The following is a 20,718-nucleotide window of genomic DNA, read 5'->3' as shown; positions in this document are numbered from 1 at the left end:
ATGCGGTCGATGGGTGTTCCACAGAGTTAGCTATGGTTGTAGCTAGGTGGCTACATCCGTTAGCTCGGCTCCCACCTCCGCGTTAGCTTTGGGTTAGCCAGGGTTAGCTTCAGATTAACTTGTAGCTAGTTCGACCGGGTGTCGTCAGTTGATCCCAGCCTTACAGCCTCACCCTCAGCTCCTCCTTTCTTCCCTTTTTTGGAATTGTCTGGGCTTGACGGAACCTGTGACACGGTCAAAATGGCAGTGGTGGCCACCTCCCATTTGGCCTCAAAAAAGTGATATTGGAGCCTATGGAAAGTAGATGTCCATAATATTAATGTTGATGGTTCAGACACACATCCTAGAAGTGTGCTTTTATTTTGAAAGACACTCTCGAATGAGGACACCGTAATTTCTCTTGTAGTTGCGCCCGTAAAAATCGAAAGAGGGTTGGCTTGACGGCAGTCCATAATGTCCTCTTTCACCTGGACATGTCCACTTTTCACTCTCTGTCCAGGGCGTCCGGGGGGGGGGGGGGGTTCCTACATTGATCAAAATGTCCGGTTTTTCATCCAGGCGCAGGGATCGAGTTATGGGGGCTAGATATCTTCCAGGAAAAGATCCAGTTTCTACCTATATTACAATATTTATGGACTCTCAGCGTAGCGGGGTTCTGTTGAGGGGAGAGGACGCAGAGTGCTGATAGTTGGTGCGCCCGCTGCGTCCGGCGCACGATACATTCTCAAGGTGGCGCAACAAAACCTAATTAACACAAGATTGTTCATATCTGATTATATCCTCTGGTACTCTGACTTTTAATCATTCCTGACGTGCTCAGCTATTCGTGTGCTGCGTTGATTTCATCTCACTGGCACAGCATCGAAATGCTGATCCCTTTGATCAGCGTAGTTCAAAATTGGTGAAAAAGTAAGAATCCAGGCAGCAGTTTTTCTGGAGAGTTTAGAGGAGATGCAGGAAGATGAGAGACAGACAGGACAGGAAAATAGTTAAATAAAAACAAAACAAAGTGTTGAAAAGTAAAATGTAGGTAGATTTATCTCCACTACACGTTTTTACCTGCATAAAACAACAAGCTACACACATGTGATATTTATACATCTGATACAATTCAGATCACCTTCAAAGCTCAGTCACACACCCAGGGCCGTTTCAAGACATTTTGGGGGCCAAGGCAAAACTGAACCCACCCAACCCTAACCCGTACATAATCGACATGCCACCATTACATTGTTAGCAGCAGAAATTAAATGTTATTACCATTTCCAATGCAAATGCATGTTAATGAAATGCATTATATTTTACTGGATATATTTATGTTTTATTGTGACTAAGATGAGTGTTATTAATACAAACCTAAAATGTTACTGAAATGTAGGTCAAATATTTAAAACTATTTGTAACTATAAATATCAGATGGGAAAAGGGAACTAAACACTAATCTAATGCATATTATTGAGCCTTTTAGAATATTTAGCCTTTAAAAAAAGTGAGGCAGTTGAATGCACAGACCGCTGGCTCACTGTCGGGATGGTACCACCTCTGCCTCAATTTGAGCCAGGAAAAACCCTGATTAGCCCCAAATGAATGAGTAAAAAAACAATACAAATAAATTAATAGATTACCGATGCCACTCGTGTTTTGAAATGAGTCTGGAAATTCCAACTTTTGAGTAGAAATAATGAATTTGAACACCAATCAATCAAAGCTTTATTTTATAAATTGATTGATTTGAGATAAACTTGTAAGGGTGCATATAAAATCAATGTTGTGTGCAGTTGTATATTTTTCTGCTCATCCGTGCTGTGTGGAGGACGTTCGTCCTCCACACAGCACAGGCATAGAAAAGTAGACGCCACACCGACCAGTACTGCATAGGCTGTAGCCATAGGGCGGCCGTGCTTTCGGGGTCTACATTTTATAAAGTCTATGGTTAACAGGATGTTCCAACTAGGACTTTAGCTCCGTGGAGATCTGGAGCTCGAACGGGGAGACAACGTCGTTCATAAACCCATTCACACACACACCAGAATGAGCGTGGTCACTTTAACGTTCGTCAGGTAAAATACGAGCAAGAGTGCCTTTACACCCAAGGTCCCTAACTAGATGGTCCTCTTGCAAAGTTTACAGCGAGCTTCATATCGATTGCCAGGGACAGCCAGCTCTCGTTGAACGCACACTTCCGTGATACAGTCGACTTAACTCATCAGATTTTAGCTAGCAGCAAACAAGCTACAAACTCTTCGCGCTCCGCGTGAACTGAGCATTTATAGTCTACAGTTATTGCAAGACTTGTATTCACAATGTACCAACACAGTCCCTCAGAAAAAGGCAGACACTAGATAACCGAGTTTTACTATATGGTGAAAGCATCCCGGGACTAAACAACTTAAAAATTAAGACTTGACCTAATAAAATTTAAGATGTTTGGACAAAAAATGTGGGCATTTTTAAGACTTTTTAAGGCCTTAAATTAAATTTATGAATTTTAGACTTTTTAAGACCCCGCGGGAACCCTGTAGGATGACTCCTAGTGAAGTTTTCTGGACATGTCCAGCTGGGAGAAGACCTAAAAGAAGACCCAGGACACGCTGGACACACAATGTCTCTTGGCTGGCCAGGGAACGCCTTGGGATTCCCCCGATGAAACTGGTCCAAGTGGCTGGGGAGAGGGAAATCTGGCCCCCCTGGCTGAGGCTACTGCCCCCATCAGAATCAGAATCTGAAGGGTTTTATTGCCATATTTGCAAGAATCACATTAGGAAATTGCTGTGGTACTTGGTGCAAGAAAAGATAAATGATAAGCAAAATTAGAATTGGGAAATAAACACAATGAAATGATAATAATATAGAGAATCAGTACATACCATTGCAAGTAAGATTTATTTTTGTGTCCCAGTAAAACCTTACTCAAGGATGAACATTAGGGTAAAACAAAAATCCCTGGGATCACAACCTCCAGCAAAATGACAAGCACGTCAGATTCCCTTTCGTCACTGGCAACGAGTGAAAAGGTAAATATGTAAAACAATTTTATGAATGACGACATTTTTCTACCCATAGTAAATTAATTTTGTCTTCACAGGCTCCCATACAATGAAATATGGCATTGTAATGTTTTGTAAGTGCTTACTTTAATAAATTGTCAATAAAAAAATAGGTATTCAATAAACTGTAATATTCCATAAAAATAAGGATTATCAACATCAGTGAACCTTTATTAATATCCAACTGACTTGGTAAATAGGTCAGTTGGGTATGCCAGGGAACTAGGGTTGTCACGATACTAAACTTTCAAACTCGATTCGATACTTGAAAAAAAACTCGATACTCGATTTCGATACTATTTAAAAACTCCCATTTAGCGAACAAGTTTATTCAAAAAATAACATTCCTCGGTTTATATTGCAAAAATTAAATGTTAAGAATTAAGTGTATTAAGTGCTTAAACCTTTCAAGTATCAGCATTTTTTAAAACGTGCATACAAAAACTGGTGAAAGTTAACACTTTAAATCATGAATTGTCTCACTATATATACACTATTAGCAGAGTGATGTTTTGCTGCTTAAACTCTGCTTAAGGTGCATTTTTGTCATAAGATGTAATGCCATATGTTTTGTTCTGTACTTTTGAACAACTCTGTTGGTCAATAAAGAGAGAAAACTAATTTCTCCACAGTAGGACAAAGGTACATCTACCGGTAATCTTAATAAAAACAGACTGGCGCACGGCAGTGACGTCATTAAAAGCGCCGGTTAGATTAGCCGCAGCTAGTCTGTTTACGCCTAGAAATCCCAGACCAGACCCGCTCCAAACGAACAGGGGAATCACGTTAATGATTCCTAACAAAACCTTTCGACATGAAGATGTTTTGGTGCAGATAATGTCTTATTTCGAGGCTGCACCATGGGCGCCCGTCCGCACCCGTTATATGGATATACGCTGACGGCGATTCGCCGATGGATCTAAATACCCCGGGGAATCCAAGTAGCACCAAAGTTGTCAGCGTGAGTAAACAAACGTACTGCATGCTAGAAATTAAGTCCGGGTTGCAATAAACGGGAGTTTCCTTTAAGCACATAAGCGTGAATATACAACTACGTGTCGGACTTGGTATGCTAATTAAGTTGGGCTGTGAAGCGCCTCCCAAATTCGCTGTTTATGTTTTTGTTTATTTATTTGGCAGACAAAACTTGGATCGGAGACAACTCGCGTGGGAAATTGCTATGTAGCCATGCGGCGTCTTCTTCTGTTTGTCTGGGAGGCGGAGGCTGCTTTACGGCATCTGGCTGTCGTGCGTGTCGGTGTACTTGAAGAAGGCTGTGTATAATAGTCCATAATATCGATACCACAGGGATGGAATATCTCATTTAGATACCACTTTTAGTATCGATTTATATCTGGGTATCGATTTTTTTGACAACACTACAGGGAACCAACACAAAATATAGTTTATAAAAGTCAATTTATTACTATATTTCTACGACTAATGATACAGGAAAAATTATTCTAAATGATTATTTCTAATAAGACAATAACAGAAATGTATTGAAACATTATCTAAGAGGTTATTAAAAGCCTAGTTAAGTGTCTTAGAATGTGATGTCTGGGTTTATAAAATCATCTGGCTGAATGTAGTGAGGTTTAATTAGGTATTAAGTTAATAATAAACCATCTAACACCAGTGTGTGTACAGCTACGGTACCCGTATGGCACGGCCATGTTAGACGCCATGACTTAGATTCCCTCCCATGTATTTTAGACCTGATTTTAATAGCTGCCAATATTTTTCAACAACTGGGCATCCTTTAATTCATTTTCAACAGTAAATGGATACTTCCAGAAGACACAAGTCAGTAAATATGTCAGACGATTTTAAGTTTTTCATCTGACAATATTAAGACATGCCAGTAATGTCCGACTGTTCGACATGATTTTTGCAAACACTGCCATCCGCAGGTGACTGAAAGTAATCCCACTCGGCAATGGCTGAGTGGACATTTTGGTGTTAATCTGCAGGCTCTGGGCCGTATACTATTGTGGAATTCACAAGGGAGGAGGCGGGGTTTGATTGAATTCAAGCTTCTTATCTACAGATTGAAGAAATGCATCACAAAAATAACATATTTCATAAAAAATGAGATCTCAATAGTGCCAACGGTAATATTTTATCATATATCGTGCCTTTCGTTGCACTCGAAAGTGTACTAATACCACGGTACCGGTCCTTAAAAAAAGATGCACTAAAATAACATAATATTGACCACAGCACTATTGGACACTCATTTATACAATTGATCAGCCTTAAAAAATTGATTTGGGTGTGACTTGCTCTTTAAACAGCTAATGTGTACAAACATTTTGCATCTCAAGGCTCGATAGTATTAAAAGTTAAACTGAATAAGTTCTGAGGTAAATACCTGCCACACTGAGACCTTAGAAGAAAGCTGGCTGTCATTCAGGTCCATGGCGAGAGCTCGGGCCACCAGGAGCCGTCGGTTCTCTGGAGAGGGCTCAGACTGGAGGCTGATGTAAGGAACATCTGTGGCAGATCCACTGTCAGTTCCTCCATCCACACACCCCTTATTGGTGGAAACCAGTTTGTTCTGGAGCAGCACAGAAGGCAGGGTGGCATTAAAAAGGGCTTTCCTTCCACACTCAGACTGATCTAGATTCAGAACATCATGCTGCTTTTGTGAGATGAAGGATATGTTGTCTTGCTGTTGACCTGCTTTCAGATTCCGGGTGTCCCGTGGATGGAGATAACAGCAGGGAGTGTCAGAGGCTGTAAGACTGCTGTCAGACAAAGAATGACTGAATAGGCAATGAATTAGTTTGCTGTTCTTTAGCAGTACTCCATTGTGCGGCCATGGACTAGATTTGTAAAGCCAAGAGTCACTGAAGCTCCTTTTGTTGAACAGAGAAGTTCTTTGAGAGCTTTCTGAATGCTGCTGCCTCCACACAGGCTCGAGCTCATTGTCGCTGGCAAGAGGACCATCACAAGTATGTGGAGACTGTAGTGCTGGTGGGCTGGGAAAATACAACGATAGGTCAGGGATCCCTTTTCCTATCATCTCCTTCCCAAGCTGTTGAAGGGCCTGCTGGGACACGGTCTTCTCCACCTCTGCTGTGAAGTCGGGGTTCTCCAGCCACTGCTTCTCCATCACCACTTGTCTGTTGGCAGCGATGCTGACGAGGAGCCTGCACACTAGTTGAACAATTTTTGGCACATTCTTCATCTGGCGGGCCTCGTAGCCATGCAGCAGGTGGTGTTGCCGGGTGAGGTACTGAGACAAGGTGACGGCACTTGTTTTGGGTTCTGCAGATGAAAACACACTTCGCAGAGGAACCAGGAACTGAGCAAACTCCCGAACACACAACAGCTGCCCTCTGGTTTGGATGGAGTTGGGTCTTTTACTCCGTACAAACAGGATAGCCTGGTCTGCATTCATCCGGGTGGTGAAGACCAGGTAACAAGCCAACAGAACACCTGAATGAACAGGACTGGCATTTGTAAAAACAAAACCTTCTACGGACCAAATCACAGGCAGTGGTGTTACTAACCTGTTCTCCCAAGACCAGCGTGGCAGTGGACAGCCATCTTCCCCTCTTGAACAGCAAACGACATGACTTTCACCATATCGAGGATTGTGGTTAGAGAGGCTACGCCGTAGTCTTTCCATCCAAAGTTGTAGTAATAGACTAAAATAAAGAAGACCAGACAACAAAGTAAGAGTTGTTGAAAGTCTCCCTGTGGTTGGTCATTTGGAGACAAACCGGACAATGACTCAATGACGTAGGACCTAAGTGCCTTGAGACGACTCTTGTCGTGATTTGGCGCTATATAAATAAACTTGAACTTGAATTGAATGAGCAAACAGATGTACCTGTTCATGGGTTTGACAATACATGACGGCACAATTTTTCGAGTAAAAAGTGGCTTTTTAAAAAGCTTCTTTTTTTCCCAAAATCGTAAGCCTCTGATGTAAAGGAGTGAGCTATAAACTAGCCCTGCCTGAAGCTCAGTGTGGCGAGTAGGTAGTTTTCGAGCAGATAGGTCGTGCTATCGAACCAGTGTGTGTTCACTAGTTTTGAATTGCATTCATTTTTCTTCAAAATGGTAAACTATTGTGTTTGTGGAGGCTATACAAACTCCAGCGGATATCGAGTCTACAGGTTTACATCTAAGAAAAAAATTAACACTATCTTCGGTTCTCACATACAGCTGAAAAGACGGGGCTTAACTTCTGCTTTAGATACAAAATCAAAGTCGTTTGTGGTGCCAGTTCAGACTGGAGGATTTCAATCCCAGTGATGTGAGTGAGTTCAACAAGCCTCCCATCCTCCAGAACAGAATGGGACGCTTTTAAAAAATAACCTGCGGGCTCCTGGAGCCCAGATCAGGATCGGATCTAGCTCAAGGAGGTCGGCACTGGCCTCCAAAGCCCCGTGGTGGGCTTTATAAAATTCCCTGCAGGCTCCTAGAACCCATATCAGGGTTGGATCCAGGTCAGAACCACCGGCCCTGACCTCCAGAAGAGTATAGCAGCTTAGCGGGCCATGGGAGCTTGTTTCTGGGTCATAATCAGCTCAGTGTCATGGTCTGCGTCTGCCCCTTCCTTCATGTGCCTCCTGGTGTTTCTCCATCCTCTCTAGGAGATCCTTTTGTGTCATGTCTGCGTCTTCCTCATGTGTCTTCTGGTTTTCCCCATTTGCCCCTAGATCTCCAGCCCTCTAGGTTTCTCAAGTCATTTCCTTTAGTTACAGCCTTTCATGATTTAGTATGTTTTTTCCCATCAGTGTTTATTATTTTTCTCCCCCCTCCCTTTGAATTGTAGTTATGTTTCCTGCTCTTTTGTATTAGGTTTTATTCTTAGGCCAAGTTAGCTTCTCCCCTGATTAGTCATTGCCTTCACCTGGTCCTCCTCCCACACCCCACACACCTGCAGCTCATCTCCCTCTCATCCTCCCTGTGTATTTAAGCCCTGTCTTGTCTCAGTGTCTTGTCGGTCCATTGTTTGTAATTCTGTCATGTCTTCTAGTGCCCCTCGTGTTTGGATTTAGTCTTCTCGTGCCTTTGAATATTTGGATACCCAGATCTTCATCTGGATTTTTGGACTTTGGCTCCCAGCCTTCTTTGGATTAATTTTTGTTGTTGATCATCCCAAAAATAAAGGATTTATTTTATTTATTCAACTTCTGCCTCGTGTCATCCTGGGTTTCTGCATTTTGGGTCCTCCAACATCTCAACCTGACACACAGCAGCCCTACCTGAGCTTCAGAAAAGGATGGCAGGGTTTTAATAATTCCCAGTGGACCAGGGGAGCTGATTTCTGGGTCAGAACCAGCTCAGGACAGCCTGCCCTGACCTGCAGACAAGGATGGCAGGCAAGGGCGTCAGTTTGTTTCCAGAATTGCTGAGGACAATAACCATACACTTGAGTGGTGTTTAAAAATTGCTGGGGACAATAAAGTAGGCTAGCACAGGGGTCGGCAATCCGCGGCTCTGGAGCCGCATGCGGCTCTTGCTTGTAAAATAATGAATGGATATTTAAATAAAATGCTTTATATTTTACTGCATTAATTTTACATCTGTAAGCCAATTCTACATGTAAAGATTGTCTGCGTAAACCTGAACAGGTCCAACCCGGTCTTACCGTGAGACCGGGTTGACGCGTCACGCTTGTGCGTAATCATATCGGCGCTTCTGAGCTGCTTTCTGACCTCCCCCACCTACAAAGTTTAATTACAACAATCAAACGTGACAGAGCCTGGATTTGTATTCTGAACAGTCTAAACATGTTTTTAAAAGAAACGTATGACAAAAGTGGCACCTGCTCAGTAAAACCACTAACAGGGTGAAAAATATCAAAAATTGCAGGCAGAGACGCGGGCTACAACTTCTGGATCCATTTTATATAAATCATTTTATTGATTATCGTCTAATGAAAGATAATTAAGACGTACACGAGCGATCAGGCGCGTTGCAAGCTTTTCAAAAGTGTGGGGGATGTTGTCTGTGCCTAAAATAAGTTCATGTTATTCATCTTGTTAGTTTAATTTCCATAATAGCGGAGCAGGTACGAATTTTAGACGCGTCACGCACGTCTCCGTTTTAAACATGTTTAAACTGTTCAGAATACAAATCCAGGCTCTGTCTCGTTAGATCGGTGTAACTAAAGGTTGTACTGAATGAAACTTTACATGAAACCATGTTGAAAAGAAAAGGATCCGATTAAATCGTTTCCCCTCATTTACAGTCAGCACAGCGCAGTGCGCGTGGCTCTGGGGTTAATCAAGTTTAATTGTAACATTAATGTGTTACTGGACACGCTATCTGGTTGGTTAGACCAGTGTTTGAAGTGGAAAACACACACACACACACACACACACACACACGCACGCACGCACGCACGCACACACACACACACACACACACACACACACACACACCAATTAAAATAATGCTGATAGCGTGGACTAGAAGACAGGTGATGGTTTATGTATTTAAATGATGATCAGGCTGCTGTAAATTGTAATCTCCATCCACATCCAGACACAATTATCCACTATTCTTTCTCTAGTTGCTCTGCTCTTGTCTGGGCTGACGTAGCTGATGGTGCGCGCGGCGCGCCTAACGGCTGATGCACATTTTATGCATTTGGAGAGGTGGGCTGGATGCTTTGCGTTTACTGGAAGATGGTCCACTTAACGCACGGGTGTAGACTACATATTAATGACAAATGAATGAAAATTAAATTGGGAGTTTTTACTTCATATTTTAGAAATAAAAATGACGGGGGAACACATTTATGACGTCTTTTTAAACGAAATTTTCTAGCGCGACCTGCCTGCTTCACTTAAAGAGCGGGTCAATTGAGCCTCGGAGTCCTTCTCCACCCACGTATCAATTTTAAAAAATGCAACATTAGTAGGCGTTGCCTGGAGGACCGAGAGGGCGGAGCCGCGGCAGTGACGAAGACGATGGCTAACTAGACGAAGCTAGCTCCCTTCACTCTGAGCAGTTATTAGAAGTGGAGGACGTTTCTCCCCCTCCTTACACAGACACTCGAGAAGAAAGGGACCAAGTCTATTTGGAGGAGACAAGCGGACCTGAGTCTTATTGTTTTGAGCTTGTGAGTTGCCTGAAACTCCCAGAACCGACCCAACAGAATCACCTCTGAAAGGTAAGTAGCCGTTAGCCATAGCATTGGATTAGCTGCAGGGTTTGTCTCCACGGCCCTAAAAAGCTAGTATTCAGCATGTTTTAGAGGTTTATCTGCTTCAGCACACCTGGTTTTAATCAGCAACAAATAGCTGAGCTGCTTAACAGCTAATCTAACCAGTTAAAGCAGGAAAATCCACTGAAACATGCTGGATAGCAGCTCTCCGGTAGCTCTGGGCTCAAGTTACAGTCTGCTGCATATAAAGTTATGAAAATACCCCATGAGAAAATTATTCTGTAATGTGTTCAGCCCACTAAAACTGCCCTGATTTCTTTATTTATTTACTGATAACAGCTGCTCTCTTGGTTCTAGGTCCTCTGGTGTCTGCAGCTGGTCTCCTCTGCTGGTGTCATCAGGATCAGGAACTTTCAGAAGAACGTGCCTTTCAATGACTCTTTCCCCCTTATTTGTTATATTAATTAAATAAATCTCAATTTATATATTTCCTGTTTTTGTTCATGTCCATAAATACTTAAACATGCTTGAAATTAGAACGAGCTTTTAACAGTGAGGTGCTAGTTTAATTAATCACAATAGCTAGTTAAACATGCAACAAAAATGTGATATTCAATGTAATTTATAAATATCCATTAAAATATCAAAACGAATCTAAATGAGATATTTGGCAGCACAAAAAACTTGTCAAACACAATATTTATTATAATAATTGTAGGCAGACAGGAGACAGAGCTGATGGAGGTTCTCAGTCATCGAAGGATGGCTGAAGGCTTTCCAGGAACAGGAGATGTGGTGTTGTCTCTTCTCTCTCTATTCAGCAGGATGAGCTGATAGGTTACAGGTGTGTGAGGACATCCTCATGCTGTCATAACCAGATGACAGGGGTTATCAGGTGATCAGCCAGGCTAATGAGATGCAGAAAGAAAACAAATTCAGGACAGTGTACAATAAGTGGTGTTGCTCACCTTATGTGCTCTTATAGAATATTAATGTGTGCATGCCTCATGGTGTAGAGTCCATATTTTGCTGAGTGTCTTGCAATAATGCAGGTTATTAGTTAATTTACTTTTGATAGCAAAGAACAAAATATTTAATGTAAAAGTTATTTACCAGTTGAATCAGCTCACACATCACCACCAAGTGTCAGGGGCAGAATCGGTAGCCTCCTTCATGATGTAATCACATACTTATTTAATTGTTAATATCTTAAAAATTCTGAAATTTTTAAATTTTTTTTTACCTTAAACAGTTCACTGAGCTTGCACTGTCACTGAGGTGGAAGCTGGAATCAACAGCAGACACCTCACATCTTGGTCTTTTCAGGGGGTCTGGACGCTGCTCTGGGACCTTCTGGAAGATTAATTTTCATCATGGTCCCTGTGGGTCACCAGACACACTGCGGCTGTGAACTCCATTCTGGCTGGCTATGTACAAAAACAAAGAAGCAGCACATTTATAAATGTTTAAAAGAGCATAAAATCCCGTGTAACAATAATCTGTAAAACAAATTAAAACTAGAAGGTGATAATAAAATGTTTACATAGAAGATTATTAAAAATAATTCACCTTTGCTACAGGGAAGGTTTCACGTCAGCCTGGACAAGTGCATTCTTGCAGCTAAATCAGTCTGACAGCCAGTGTCTTGGGTAGATTTAGCCTGAAAAAAAAAAATAGAAGCACATTGTTGTTGGGAGTTTATAAAGTCAGATAATATACAAAAGAATCTCCTATATAGGCGCTTTATAACATTCCTAGTGTGTGATCGTTGTTATAACGTAAAAGTCAGTCACACATGATGTGGAGAGCCTGAAATGCGACCTCCTGAACAGAATTCCTTACAGAACCGGGTCACAAGCTGGATTTCACGCTGTAATGATGTCTGTCAACTAGTGCAGCGTTAGTTAGAGACACTGTAGCAGAATTGCCGACTGACTAGCTAAAGGAAGTGAACCACGTCTCTCAGACTTTGCATTTAGGTAGGGAATTGTCTTTAGAAGATGTTAAAACGTTTATTTAGCTGACTCACCTCAGACTGGAGCCCGCCGTGGTGGGGGAGCAGAGTCGGTGGGCTGCATCTAAATCGCGGAAGAGCCACGGTGGGCACAGCCTCCCTCTTCAAACGGAGGCGTGCAGAATCGCGGGTAAAATGCCCACAGAGTCACCGCAACCATACTACACTACTACACTACACCTACTCACCAATACTAAGACGATATGGAACACTAAACCCGAAATACTTTCCCAATTACACTAACAGCCAAACACTAACTAAACTACAATATCCAACAGCCAAATCTAACACTAAATAAGTATTTATAACACTAAAAGATATGCTAAAGACTAGGATATGCTAATGCTATATGCTAATGCTGAACTACCGCTGACCTCCTATGCTCGCTTGCAAATCCAACTCCCACTCGCCACAAGGCGTGGCTGAGACGCTCGTTGCTTTTATAACTTTGGCACGGAGCTGCTACGTAGTACTCTACTGGTTTACGTAGTACTTTACTCTTTAGCCATTGGCTAAAAATTATTCAAAATGACTAAAATTCTATGTTTTCAGCTGAAGGTGGCGCATTACTGTGGTTTTTAGACAGAATTTTTAATTTTTAAAGAAAATGCACCAAAATGCTAAAATAAAGAATGCACACATTTAAAACACTATTAGACACTCATTTATACAGTTCATCAGCAAAAAAAAGTTAATTTAGACGTTACTTGCTCTTTAAGTCACTGCTTATTAAGGTCCGTCCAGAATTACCGTGGCCCACCCAAAAATGAAAACCTGGCGCTGCGCCAGTTATAAACCTCTGCAAATGGTTGTTCTTCACTTTATCAAACTCAGACTTTGTACAGCTAATGTCAAGATGTAAAATTATGAATTCAGTCGAGCTCTTCCGTCCCTCCTGCTCTCCTGGAAACCCGACATCGGCTGTCAGAAGCGGAGGTGAAGAAGGAGATGAGGCAAACAGAGTGAGTGCGACATAAAGAAACCAGACTGGTGTGGAGGTGAGCAAAACAGCTGGAAAAGTGAGGGTGTTGAATCCCCCACGGGTGCGATGCCCCCGGCTGCTGTCACCTGTTGTGAGCAGCGCTCTGCTGTCTGGGGGTAGGCCCCGCCCACAACGCTGCGGCTACTGCGGTGTTTTCTTTACTGTGGGAAACGGGTAATAATGGCTCTTTGATGGGAACAGGTTGCCGACCCCTGGAATAAGATCTGAGCAGGTAAAACAAAAATCCTCATCAGCAGGCTTTTTTGAAAGTGGGGGGGACACAGCTGCCAATCACAAATTTTGCCGGGGACATGTCCCCGGTTAAAATGACGCCTATGATGGCAGGGTTTTAAGAATTCCCAGTGGTCAGGGAAGTTTGTTTCTGGGTGGAAACCAGCTCAGAACCGCCTGTCCTGACCTACAGATGAGAATGGGCAGTGGGCCAGGGGAGGTAGGACCCAGCTCAAGACTGCCCACCCTGAGCTCCACAGCAGGATTACTCTCTCTCCCTCTTTAAAATGCTAAGCTATGTAAGTTACGTGAACGGATATTAACAACATCCGATCTGATTTTTGGTGTGACAATGGAACACCAGGAGCTGCATGCATCATTCCCCTTCAGTGTGTGTGTTGGGTTTTACAGCTTCTGTATTTATGATGGAGATTTTCTGCTGAGCTCTGATCAGCTGACTTTGTCTGTTGGGAGCTCAGGACGACGAGAAGTCAGGACGACTCTCCAAGGACAGGATGTATATAGTGTTCCTCATCATCTAACCGGTTACCACAGAGTCACAACCAAACATTAACCCTCTGACTTGATTCACCACCAAGCCTCAGTTAAAATGAAAGTAGGGATGCTCCGATCATGATTTTTGCTGCCCATCACCGATACTGATCACATGGATTGGATGGAAATGCCCCCCCCCCCCCCCCCACACACACACACACCTACTTCATGTCTTACTAAACTTCCCTTTACCTGGATGAAGAAGTTAAGAAACAGAATTTTGCCTTAAAAATAATTGAATTTTCTCTGTTGCATCTATCACCCCTTAAAAACGTGCAAAGTAGTTTAGTCCACACCTGCGGCCAGGGCTGCACGCTGCATGTACAGCTAAGGAGACATTGATATGGCTGACAGCCAGAGCTGGAGGCAGGAGGAAGTGATGGCTTTCCCAAGAAAGGGAAATCTGGCTTCCATAAAAGGAGGAAAAGTTAACTGAACAGAAGCAAGTAGTGAGCGGGTTTTACAAGGAGAGAGGTGAGCGGCAGCACTACAGAACACAGTTTGAGCTGATATTAGCTCTCAGACTGAAAGCTGCCTTCACGTTACATGTTCAGTGATTAATGCCTTTAGTTTTATCATCAAGATCAACTATAAATTCATTAGTATTATTAGAATTATTACCGCAGACCTCGCAGTAAAAACAGGTTTGCTCTGTGTGGATATTTCAGCTCCTTCCCAGTCATGGATCAGGACTTAGTGAGTATCCATGGATTCCTTGTAATCTCAGGAATGTGAAGCTGCAAGTGTCATCATGCTATATAAAAAACTGATTGCAACAAACCTAAAAATCTGTATTGTTAATCCCAGATTATCTACTTTACCTCTACTAAATAAAAATTGCCCAAATGACACAGTGGAGGTAACTGACTTTAAAGCCATAAATTATGACCCATAATGAACGTCAGAAAAAGGTAAAATCTAATTATTACATGAGATCCAGTTGCAAAGTATGGAGAGCCAAAGGTGACACAATTAAATACATAATCTTTATAAATGTATCATTAAATATTTAATTACATACATCATGGATAAAAATATTCAAATAAATTATACATAGATATTTCATGATTTATTTCCTTATTTTATGGTTTGTTCATCATGATATTGTTATATCCAGGGCTTAATTTGAGCCAGATCTTGCCGGAACAAGATCCGGGAACTATTTTATTTTGAAAGGACCGTTCTGGCAACTGTCTGCTAGGATCCGGCAACTCATGCGACCAACTGGTGCTATACGCAGGATTTGAATTACAGGTAGAGCTAAAGGGAGCTCCTGGAAGCCCTCAACACACCCAGGGGGAGCCCAAAACGATCCTGGTTCTACTTATATTACATTATTCATGTAGACTCTCCGGGGATTATTTTGAGGTGAGAGGTGCAGACCTCTGATCGTTGATGCGCTCCAGACGGATGCGTCGGCCACAGTAACATTCTCAAAGTGTCGCCACCTCAAAAACAAAGTTAACACGTGATCGTTTATGTCGGCTCATTTCCTTTCATGCTTTCTGTCTTTTATTTGTACCTGATGCAGGCGCGCAGATAGGGTGGGGGACGGGGGGATCTGTCCCCCCCAGATTCAGATCGACCCCAATCCGTCCCCCACAACTAAAGCCAGAAAGAAAACAAAATTGGAGGTTAAGCGCTTGAAGCTCCTTTTTCCAATTACATTGAATGCAGCACGACATAAACAAACACAGACTCCAGAGGCACCAAAGTGGTTGCTGCTAGGATGCAGGATGAAGCAACGATTACTGCGTATTTAAAAAAGACCAACAGTGTAAGTAGGCGGGACCGATCTGTCTGTTTATGCATGTTGGTTCTAGTTTCAGTACGTTGTTGTCGGTGTTGGGACTTACTCGTTATAAGCGCCAAAGCCTCATTGCTGACTTTAACAAGTCTCATCTACAGATATGATCCCTCATGAAGTTACTACTTTACACCAGAAGATAGTGGAGATGTGGAACCTTCAGGCTGAGCAAAGTTTGGGAGTTTTTAGAGTTTGAAAATCGTCTCCCGCCGAGAGGCTCCCAGTCGGGGAGAGGAGGAGATGCGCGCAGCATGAAGAGTGTAAATATTAGATAAAACGTATAATTGCCGGCAGGTCTGGTCTTTGTTGACTGATCACTTTGTCTGGTAATGACTGACTCTGATTATGAAGCAGAATATTGACTCTGATGAAGAAATTCACTCATCCAGCCGGGAAGATTGACGCTGTGGTATTTGGGTCTGTACTGGTTGGACTTAAATGAGTTAAACCAAGGTCTATAGCCCTTGGGTCATAAACTATGAGCTATAAGTATATTGGTCGTTTTATAGTGGGAATCAGGAGTTATTTTAGTGATCATCTTCTTTCTTATTTAATTTTGTCCTGATTGTGCCCTGAGCAATTTTATGACAGAACAAAAACAAATAAAATCAGCATAAATTGAAAATTCATCTAAAATAATCAAGATCTCAATTTCAGTCACAATAATCATGATTATTATTTTTGCCATAATCAAGCAGCCCTAGATTCTAAAAAAAAAGATTCTGTAAAAAATTCAGATCTAAATAATAACAGAGCGTCTTAGAGTTACTTTTTGCCTCAAATGTCTGAGAATAAGTGATGAAAGCTTCCATTTATTAGGCCCGAGCAGTGAAGCTGCGAAGGCCTAATGTATCTGCTCCATTTCTTTTTTCTTTCTTTCTTTCTTTTTCCTTTTTTTTTTCTTTCGGGTCTTTGGATGGCCTTTAGGGGGTCTTAGCATATCCAAAAACTCACCAAATTCTGGCCCAATATAGAAAGTGCGTGAAATTTACATATTTCACTGGCAATGTGAAAGTTGGTAAAAAAATGTTTCGACAGCGCCCCCTGGAAAATTAAAAATACCCCTCCGCTTTGACCTTTTTTCATAGTAGAGTGATGAAATTTGGTACACTTGTAGAACTCAACAATACGCACAGAAAAGCCTCTTGCACCCATGATCAATATCAAACAGGAAGTCGGCCATTTTGGACTAAAGTGGCGATTTTGACCCCATTTTGGCCATTTCTAGGGTCTATATTTGGTTTAACAGTTTGGTCAATTTTCGCACGATTGTCTCAAAAATAGTGTGCGATCAAACAGAAGCGATGGACGATTCAAATGAGACAATAAGACTTTTCGTAAATACTGAAGGGGCGGGGCCAGGCCTCAAAGTTCGAGCACTCGCCAAAAAAATTCAAATTGCTATAATTTCATAAATGAAAGAATTACAGTTAAAGAAATGTTCTATGGACAATCGTCATCGCCCTCCGAAGACAAATGAATGGTCGATTGATGATGTCACATAAGCCCCGCCCCCTCAGGACTTAAAAGGTCAAGTTTTACTGGGACATTTTCCAAAATTCGCTCTTTCAAATAATCATCCCAAATTTGTAGCAGGTAACTGAAGACAAGTTGGGGTTGATTGGCGCCACTTTATGGGAGTTTTCTGCAGAAGGCGGGGCTGTGGCCGCGCGGCAAAGTCAGGCGTACCGATGTGGCCTTACGTTTGCCTCCCATTTCGTCATTTCTAGAGATATCGCCACGAAACATCTTGGGAGTGATCCCAGTCCGGCCCCCCAAAAAATCTGATGTGAAAATCCGGTGGGCGTGGCATGTTTTCTGAAATAGCGCCCCCTAGGACCATTAAAACTGTCAGCCCCAAGCCATGCTTTGACTGAGGAGTACGAAATTTGGTACACTAATGTGGTGTCTCAGGACCTACAAAAAAGTCTCTTGGAGCCAAGTGCAAAGTCGCACAAGAAGTAGGCCATTTTGGTCCAAGTACTCGATTTAGTGAGAGGGTGCTCGCTGCAGAACCACAAAGGCGGAGCTGCACCAGAAGGTGGAGGTGCACCAGAGTCAGCCCCGCCCATTCACACAAACAGCCTAGCCCACTGACTTCCTCTGTTTTTTTATTTTATCGCAAACTAACCTGACTCACGTGAATTACGGCTGTTACTAGTTTACAACTGTTAATGCTATGTTCTATGCTCCAATTAAGCAAGATAAATATAACTTGCTACATGACAAAGCCTGAATATATCCCGAAATAAAAAGGTTTCTTTTAGCGAATATCTGTCCATAGCCGCTCTAACAGAACTGGGCCAAAACAGCATTTAACGACAAATTTTAGTGTGTTCTGGTAGTCCAGTGGCAAGAGCATCAATTTTACATTTTGCTTTCCCCTCAGCTGATGCTGGTTCGACTCTCGGTGGGGTCGGCAGCAATCTATTTAGCCAGCTGAAACATTCAGTTTGTATATATTTTAGTTGTAATGTTTATTTTCTGCAAAATATTTATGTCTCTAAAAGTTCTTTGAATTTGGTCGTTCCTAAACAGCATTTTAGTTGAAACTCTGCTCACAAATGGACTCACACTGGCTAAATAAACGAATAAATAAAAAACAAACAAACACATTAGTCATTATATTTTAAACGGTATACCAATAAATGGTTAAAAACATAGTACTGGCAAGTGTAGCTAGAAAAGAAGAAAAAAGTTTGCGCCACTACCGGGAGGCGAACCTGCGCAAAACTACATGTAAATCTGACTCCATAACCACTTCACCACTACGGCTGATAGCAAACCTGTGGCGTTACATGTAATTGTCCCATCAATTGTGTCTTTGTACATTTATGGTTTTTCCGGCGGTGTCTCAGTAGAAGTCATTTTAGAAATAATTTGTCAGAAAAATCACAGAATATCCAGATTTGAGAACCAAGTCCAGACCCACTTCGGGGAAGGAGATCAAATTGAAGCTGAGATGGGAGGAAAATGCGCGAATGAGGCCAAAAATGGCTTTGGCGTGTTTCTTATGAGGAAATGACAATATAACATGGTAAACAGTTCCAAAAGTTAGATTTTTAATTATATTAAACCTTTACAAAAACTGTTCAGTTAACCTCTCAACTCCGTCCTCAATCTTGCATTTTGGATGATATTAGCTATAACACCCTCTTTGGTTCCAGAATGCTATCAAGTCTGACAACTGGAAGGAATTGGGCTGACTCTGGAATGGGCAGGGCTGACTCTGGTGCAGCCCCACCTTCTGGTGCAGCTCCGCCTTTGTGGTTCTGCAGCGAGCACCACTTGGATTTAGTGGTTTCTGCACACGTTGTTTGGAGAAGGATGCTCCATCACCCTCTTCACCAATCGCCTTCAAACATCTGCTATACACTCTTAAGACATAGATGAAAAAATTAAACCGTCGGATTTTAAATAAGTATAAAGGTGTGGGCGTGGCTAAGCCTCAAACTTTCACCTGTCGCCACGCCACTCTTTTTTTCACAGCCCCCTATTGGACTCCTTTTACCCAATCACCAGCAATCACTGGCAAATAGCAGCAGACAAGTTGGGGTCACCTGTTCTATAGTACTGGCAGGTTTCGAATAAAGGCGGGGCTTTGAGAGCATGGCGAAATTCGCCATCATGCCATGGAAATATGTTTGTCTCTCATTTCTTCAATCATTGTGACATCGCCACAAAATTTCTGATGAGTGATCCTAGTCTGACCCCCAATAGAATTGGACAGCTGAAGTTTGTGGGCGTGGCCTATTTTCTGAAATAGCGCCCCCTAGGACCATTAAAACTGCCAGCCCCAAGCCATGCTTTGACTGAGGATCACGAAATTTGGTACACTAATGTAGTGTCTCACGACCTAGAAAAAAAAAGTCTCTTGGAGACAAGTACAATGTCGCACAGGAGGTCGGCCATTTTGGTCCAAGTACTCTATTTAGTGGTTATCACACACGTTATTAGGAGAATGATGTCCCGTCGCCCTTTCCACTGATCTCCTTCAAACTTCTGCTATATACTCTTAAGACATAGGGGGAAAAATTCAACCGTCGGATTTTAAATAAGTATAAAGGTGTGGGCGTGGCTAAGCCTCAAACTTTGATCTGTTGCCAGGCCACTCTCAATTACGTTTGAGGTTCTCTTTTGAAGCTGGAATATTTTGCTATTGTAAAACATTTTTAGTGGGGACAATTGGCAGGCTAGGAGGAAAGGCTGAGTCAGAGTGAGGTGAAAGCTTACAGTGATCATAGTTAAATGCACGTCGGGGTGTCTGGCGCGCATGGGCACTCGTGTGCCACCGGTTGCAGGGTGATGGGTTTGGAGAGCGTCGGGGATGGAGCAGTGGGGGTGCGGACGGAGGGCGAGCAGCTTCGCTGCAAGGGTCGAACGACGCTGCTTGCAGCTTTAATTCTTATTATTTCTTCACTGTGCTTTAAGGGGCTCAGCATGTATGCAGGTATCTGAAACCGCAGGACCTTGTCTGTGTTAGAACCTCCATTGTGTTTATCATTCCAGTCCATTCATTCCATTCATTTGATAAAGCACATTTAAAAACAGCATGTGAGCTGACCAAAGTGCTGTACAGGGATGAAAACATATAAGGTTAAAAGAATAATATAAAAAAATAAAACAGCTAGAGCATAGCACAAAGAACCAAACAAGAGAAGTCAGTAAAATAAGTAAAAGAATAGTATACATAAGCCCAGATAAAATAGCTAGGCAGTAAAAGCAAGGGAATAAAAGTAAGTCTTTAAGCAAGACTTAAAAACCCCAATGGAGGGGCAGAGTCTGATATCCCACGGGAGATCATTCCAGAGTTTAGGAGCGCAGACAGAGAAAGCTCGTTCACCACGGGTTTTACAGCGTAGGCGGGGAATCTGTAGTAGGCGTAGGTCACCTGAACGGAGAGTCCTGCCTGGCATATAAGGACTGAGTAACTCGGATATGTAAAGT

General features: G+C 42.4%; 1 protein-coding gene and 1 long non-coding RNA gene across 7 annotated transcripts in view; both read right to left on the bottom strand.

The window, feature by feature from the left end:
• The window catches only part of ptpdc1a (protein tyrosine phosphatase domain containing 1a), a 101,287-nt gene that overhangs the window by 39,445 nt on the left and 41,124 nt on the right, over window positions 1–20,718 (bottom strand). For 5 of the 6 annotated variants that reach the window (XM_070549140.1, XM_070549141.1, XM_070549143.1 and 2 more), the window contains exons 6-7: window positions 6,566–6,703; window positions 5,422–6,491 (exon numbers count right to left, since the gene is read on the bottom strand). In XM_070549140.1, the coding sequence (XP_070405241.1) occupies window positions 5,422–6,491; window positions 6,566–6,703 (1,208 nt within the window). Of the gene's footprint in view, window positions 1–946; window positions 2,997–5,421; window positions 6,492–6,565; window positions 6,704–20,718 lie in introns of those variants that run through there. The other variant, XM_054738161.2, reaches the window with a different exon arrangement.
• On the bottom strand, window positions 10,864–14,102 carry LOC139068828 (uncharacterized). The gene is made up of 5 exons (XR_011520082.1): window positions 12,212–14,102; window positions 11,752–11,842; window positions 11,426–11,609; window positions 11,296–11,351; window positions 10,864–11,090 (listed from the first exon to the last, which is right to left on the bottom strand). It is a non-coding gene; the product is annotated as an uncharacterized lncRNA (long non-coding RNA).

This window comes from Nothobranchius furzeri, chromosome 3 (assembly GCF_043380555.1).
Source record: "Nothobranchius furzeri strain GRZ-AD chromosome 3, NfurGRZ-RIMD1, whole genome shotgun sequence".
Classification (NCBI taxonomy): domain Eukaryota; kingdom Metazoa; phylum Chordata; class Actinopteri; order Cyprinodontiformes; family Nothobranchiidae; genus Nothobranchius; species Nothobranchius furzeri.
The sequence above is the reverse complement of the archived record's forward strand: the minus strand, read 5'-3'. Positions and strand labels throughout refer to the sequence as shown.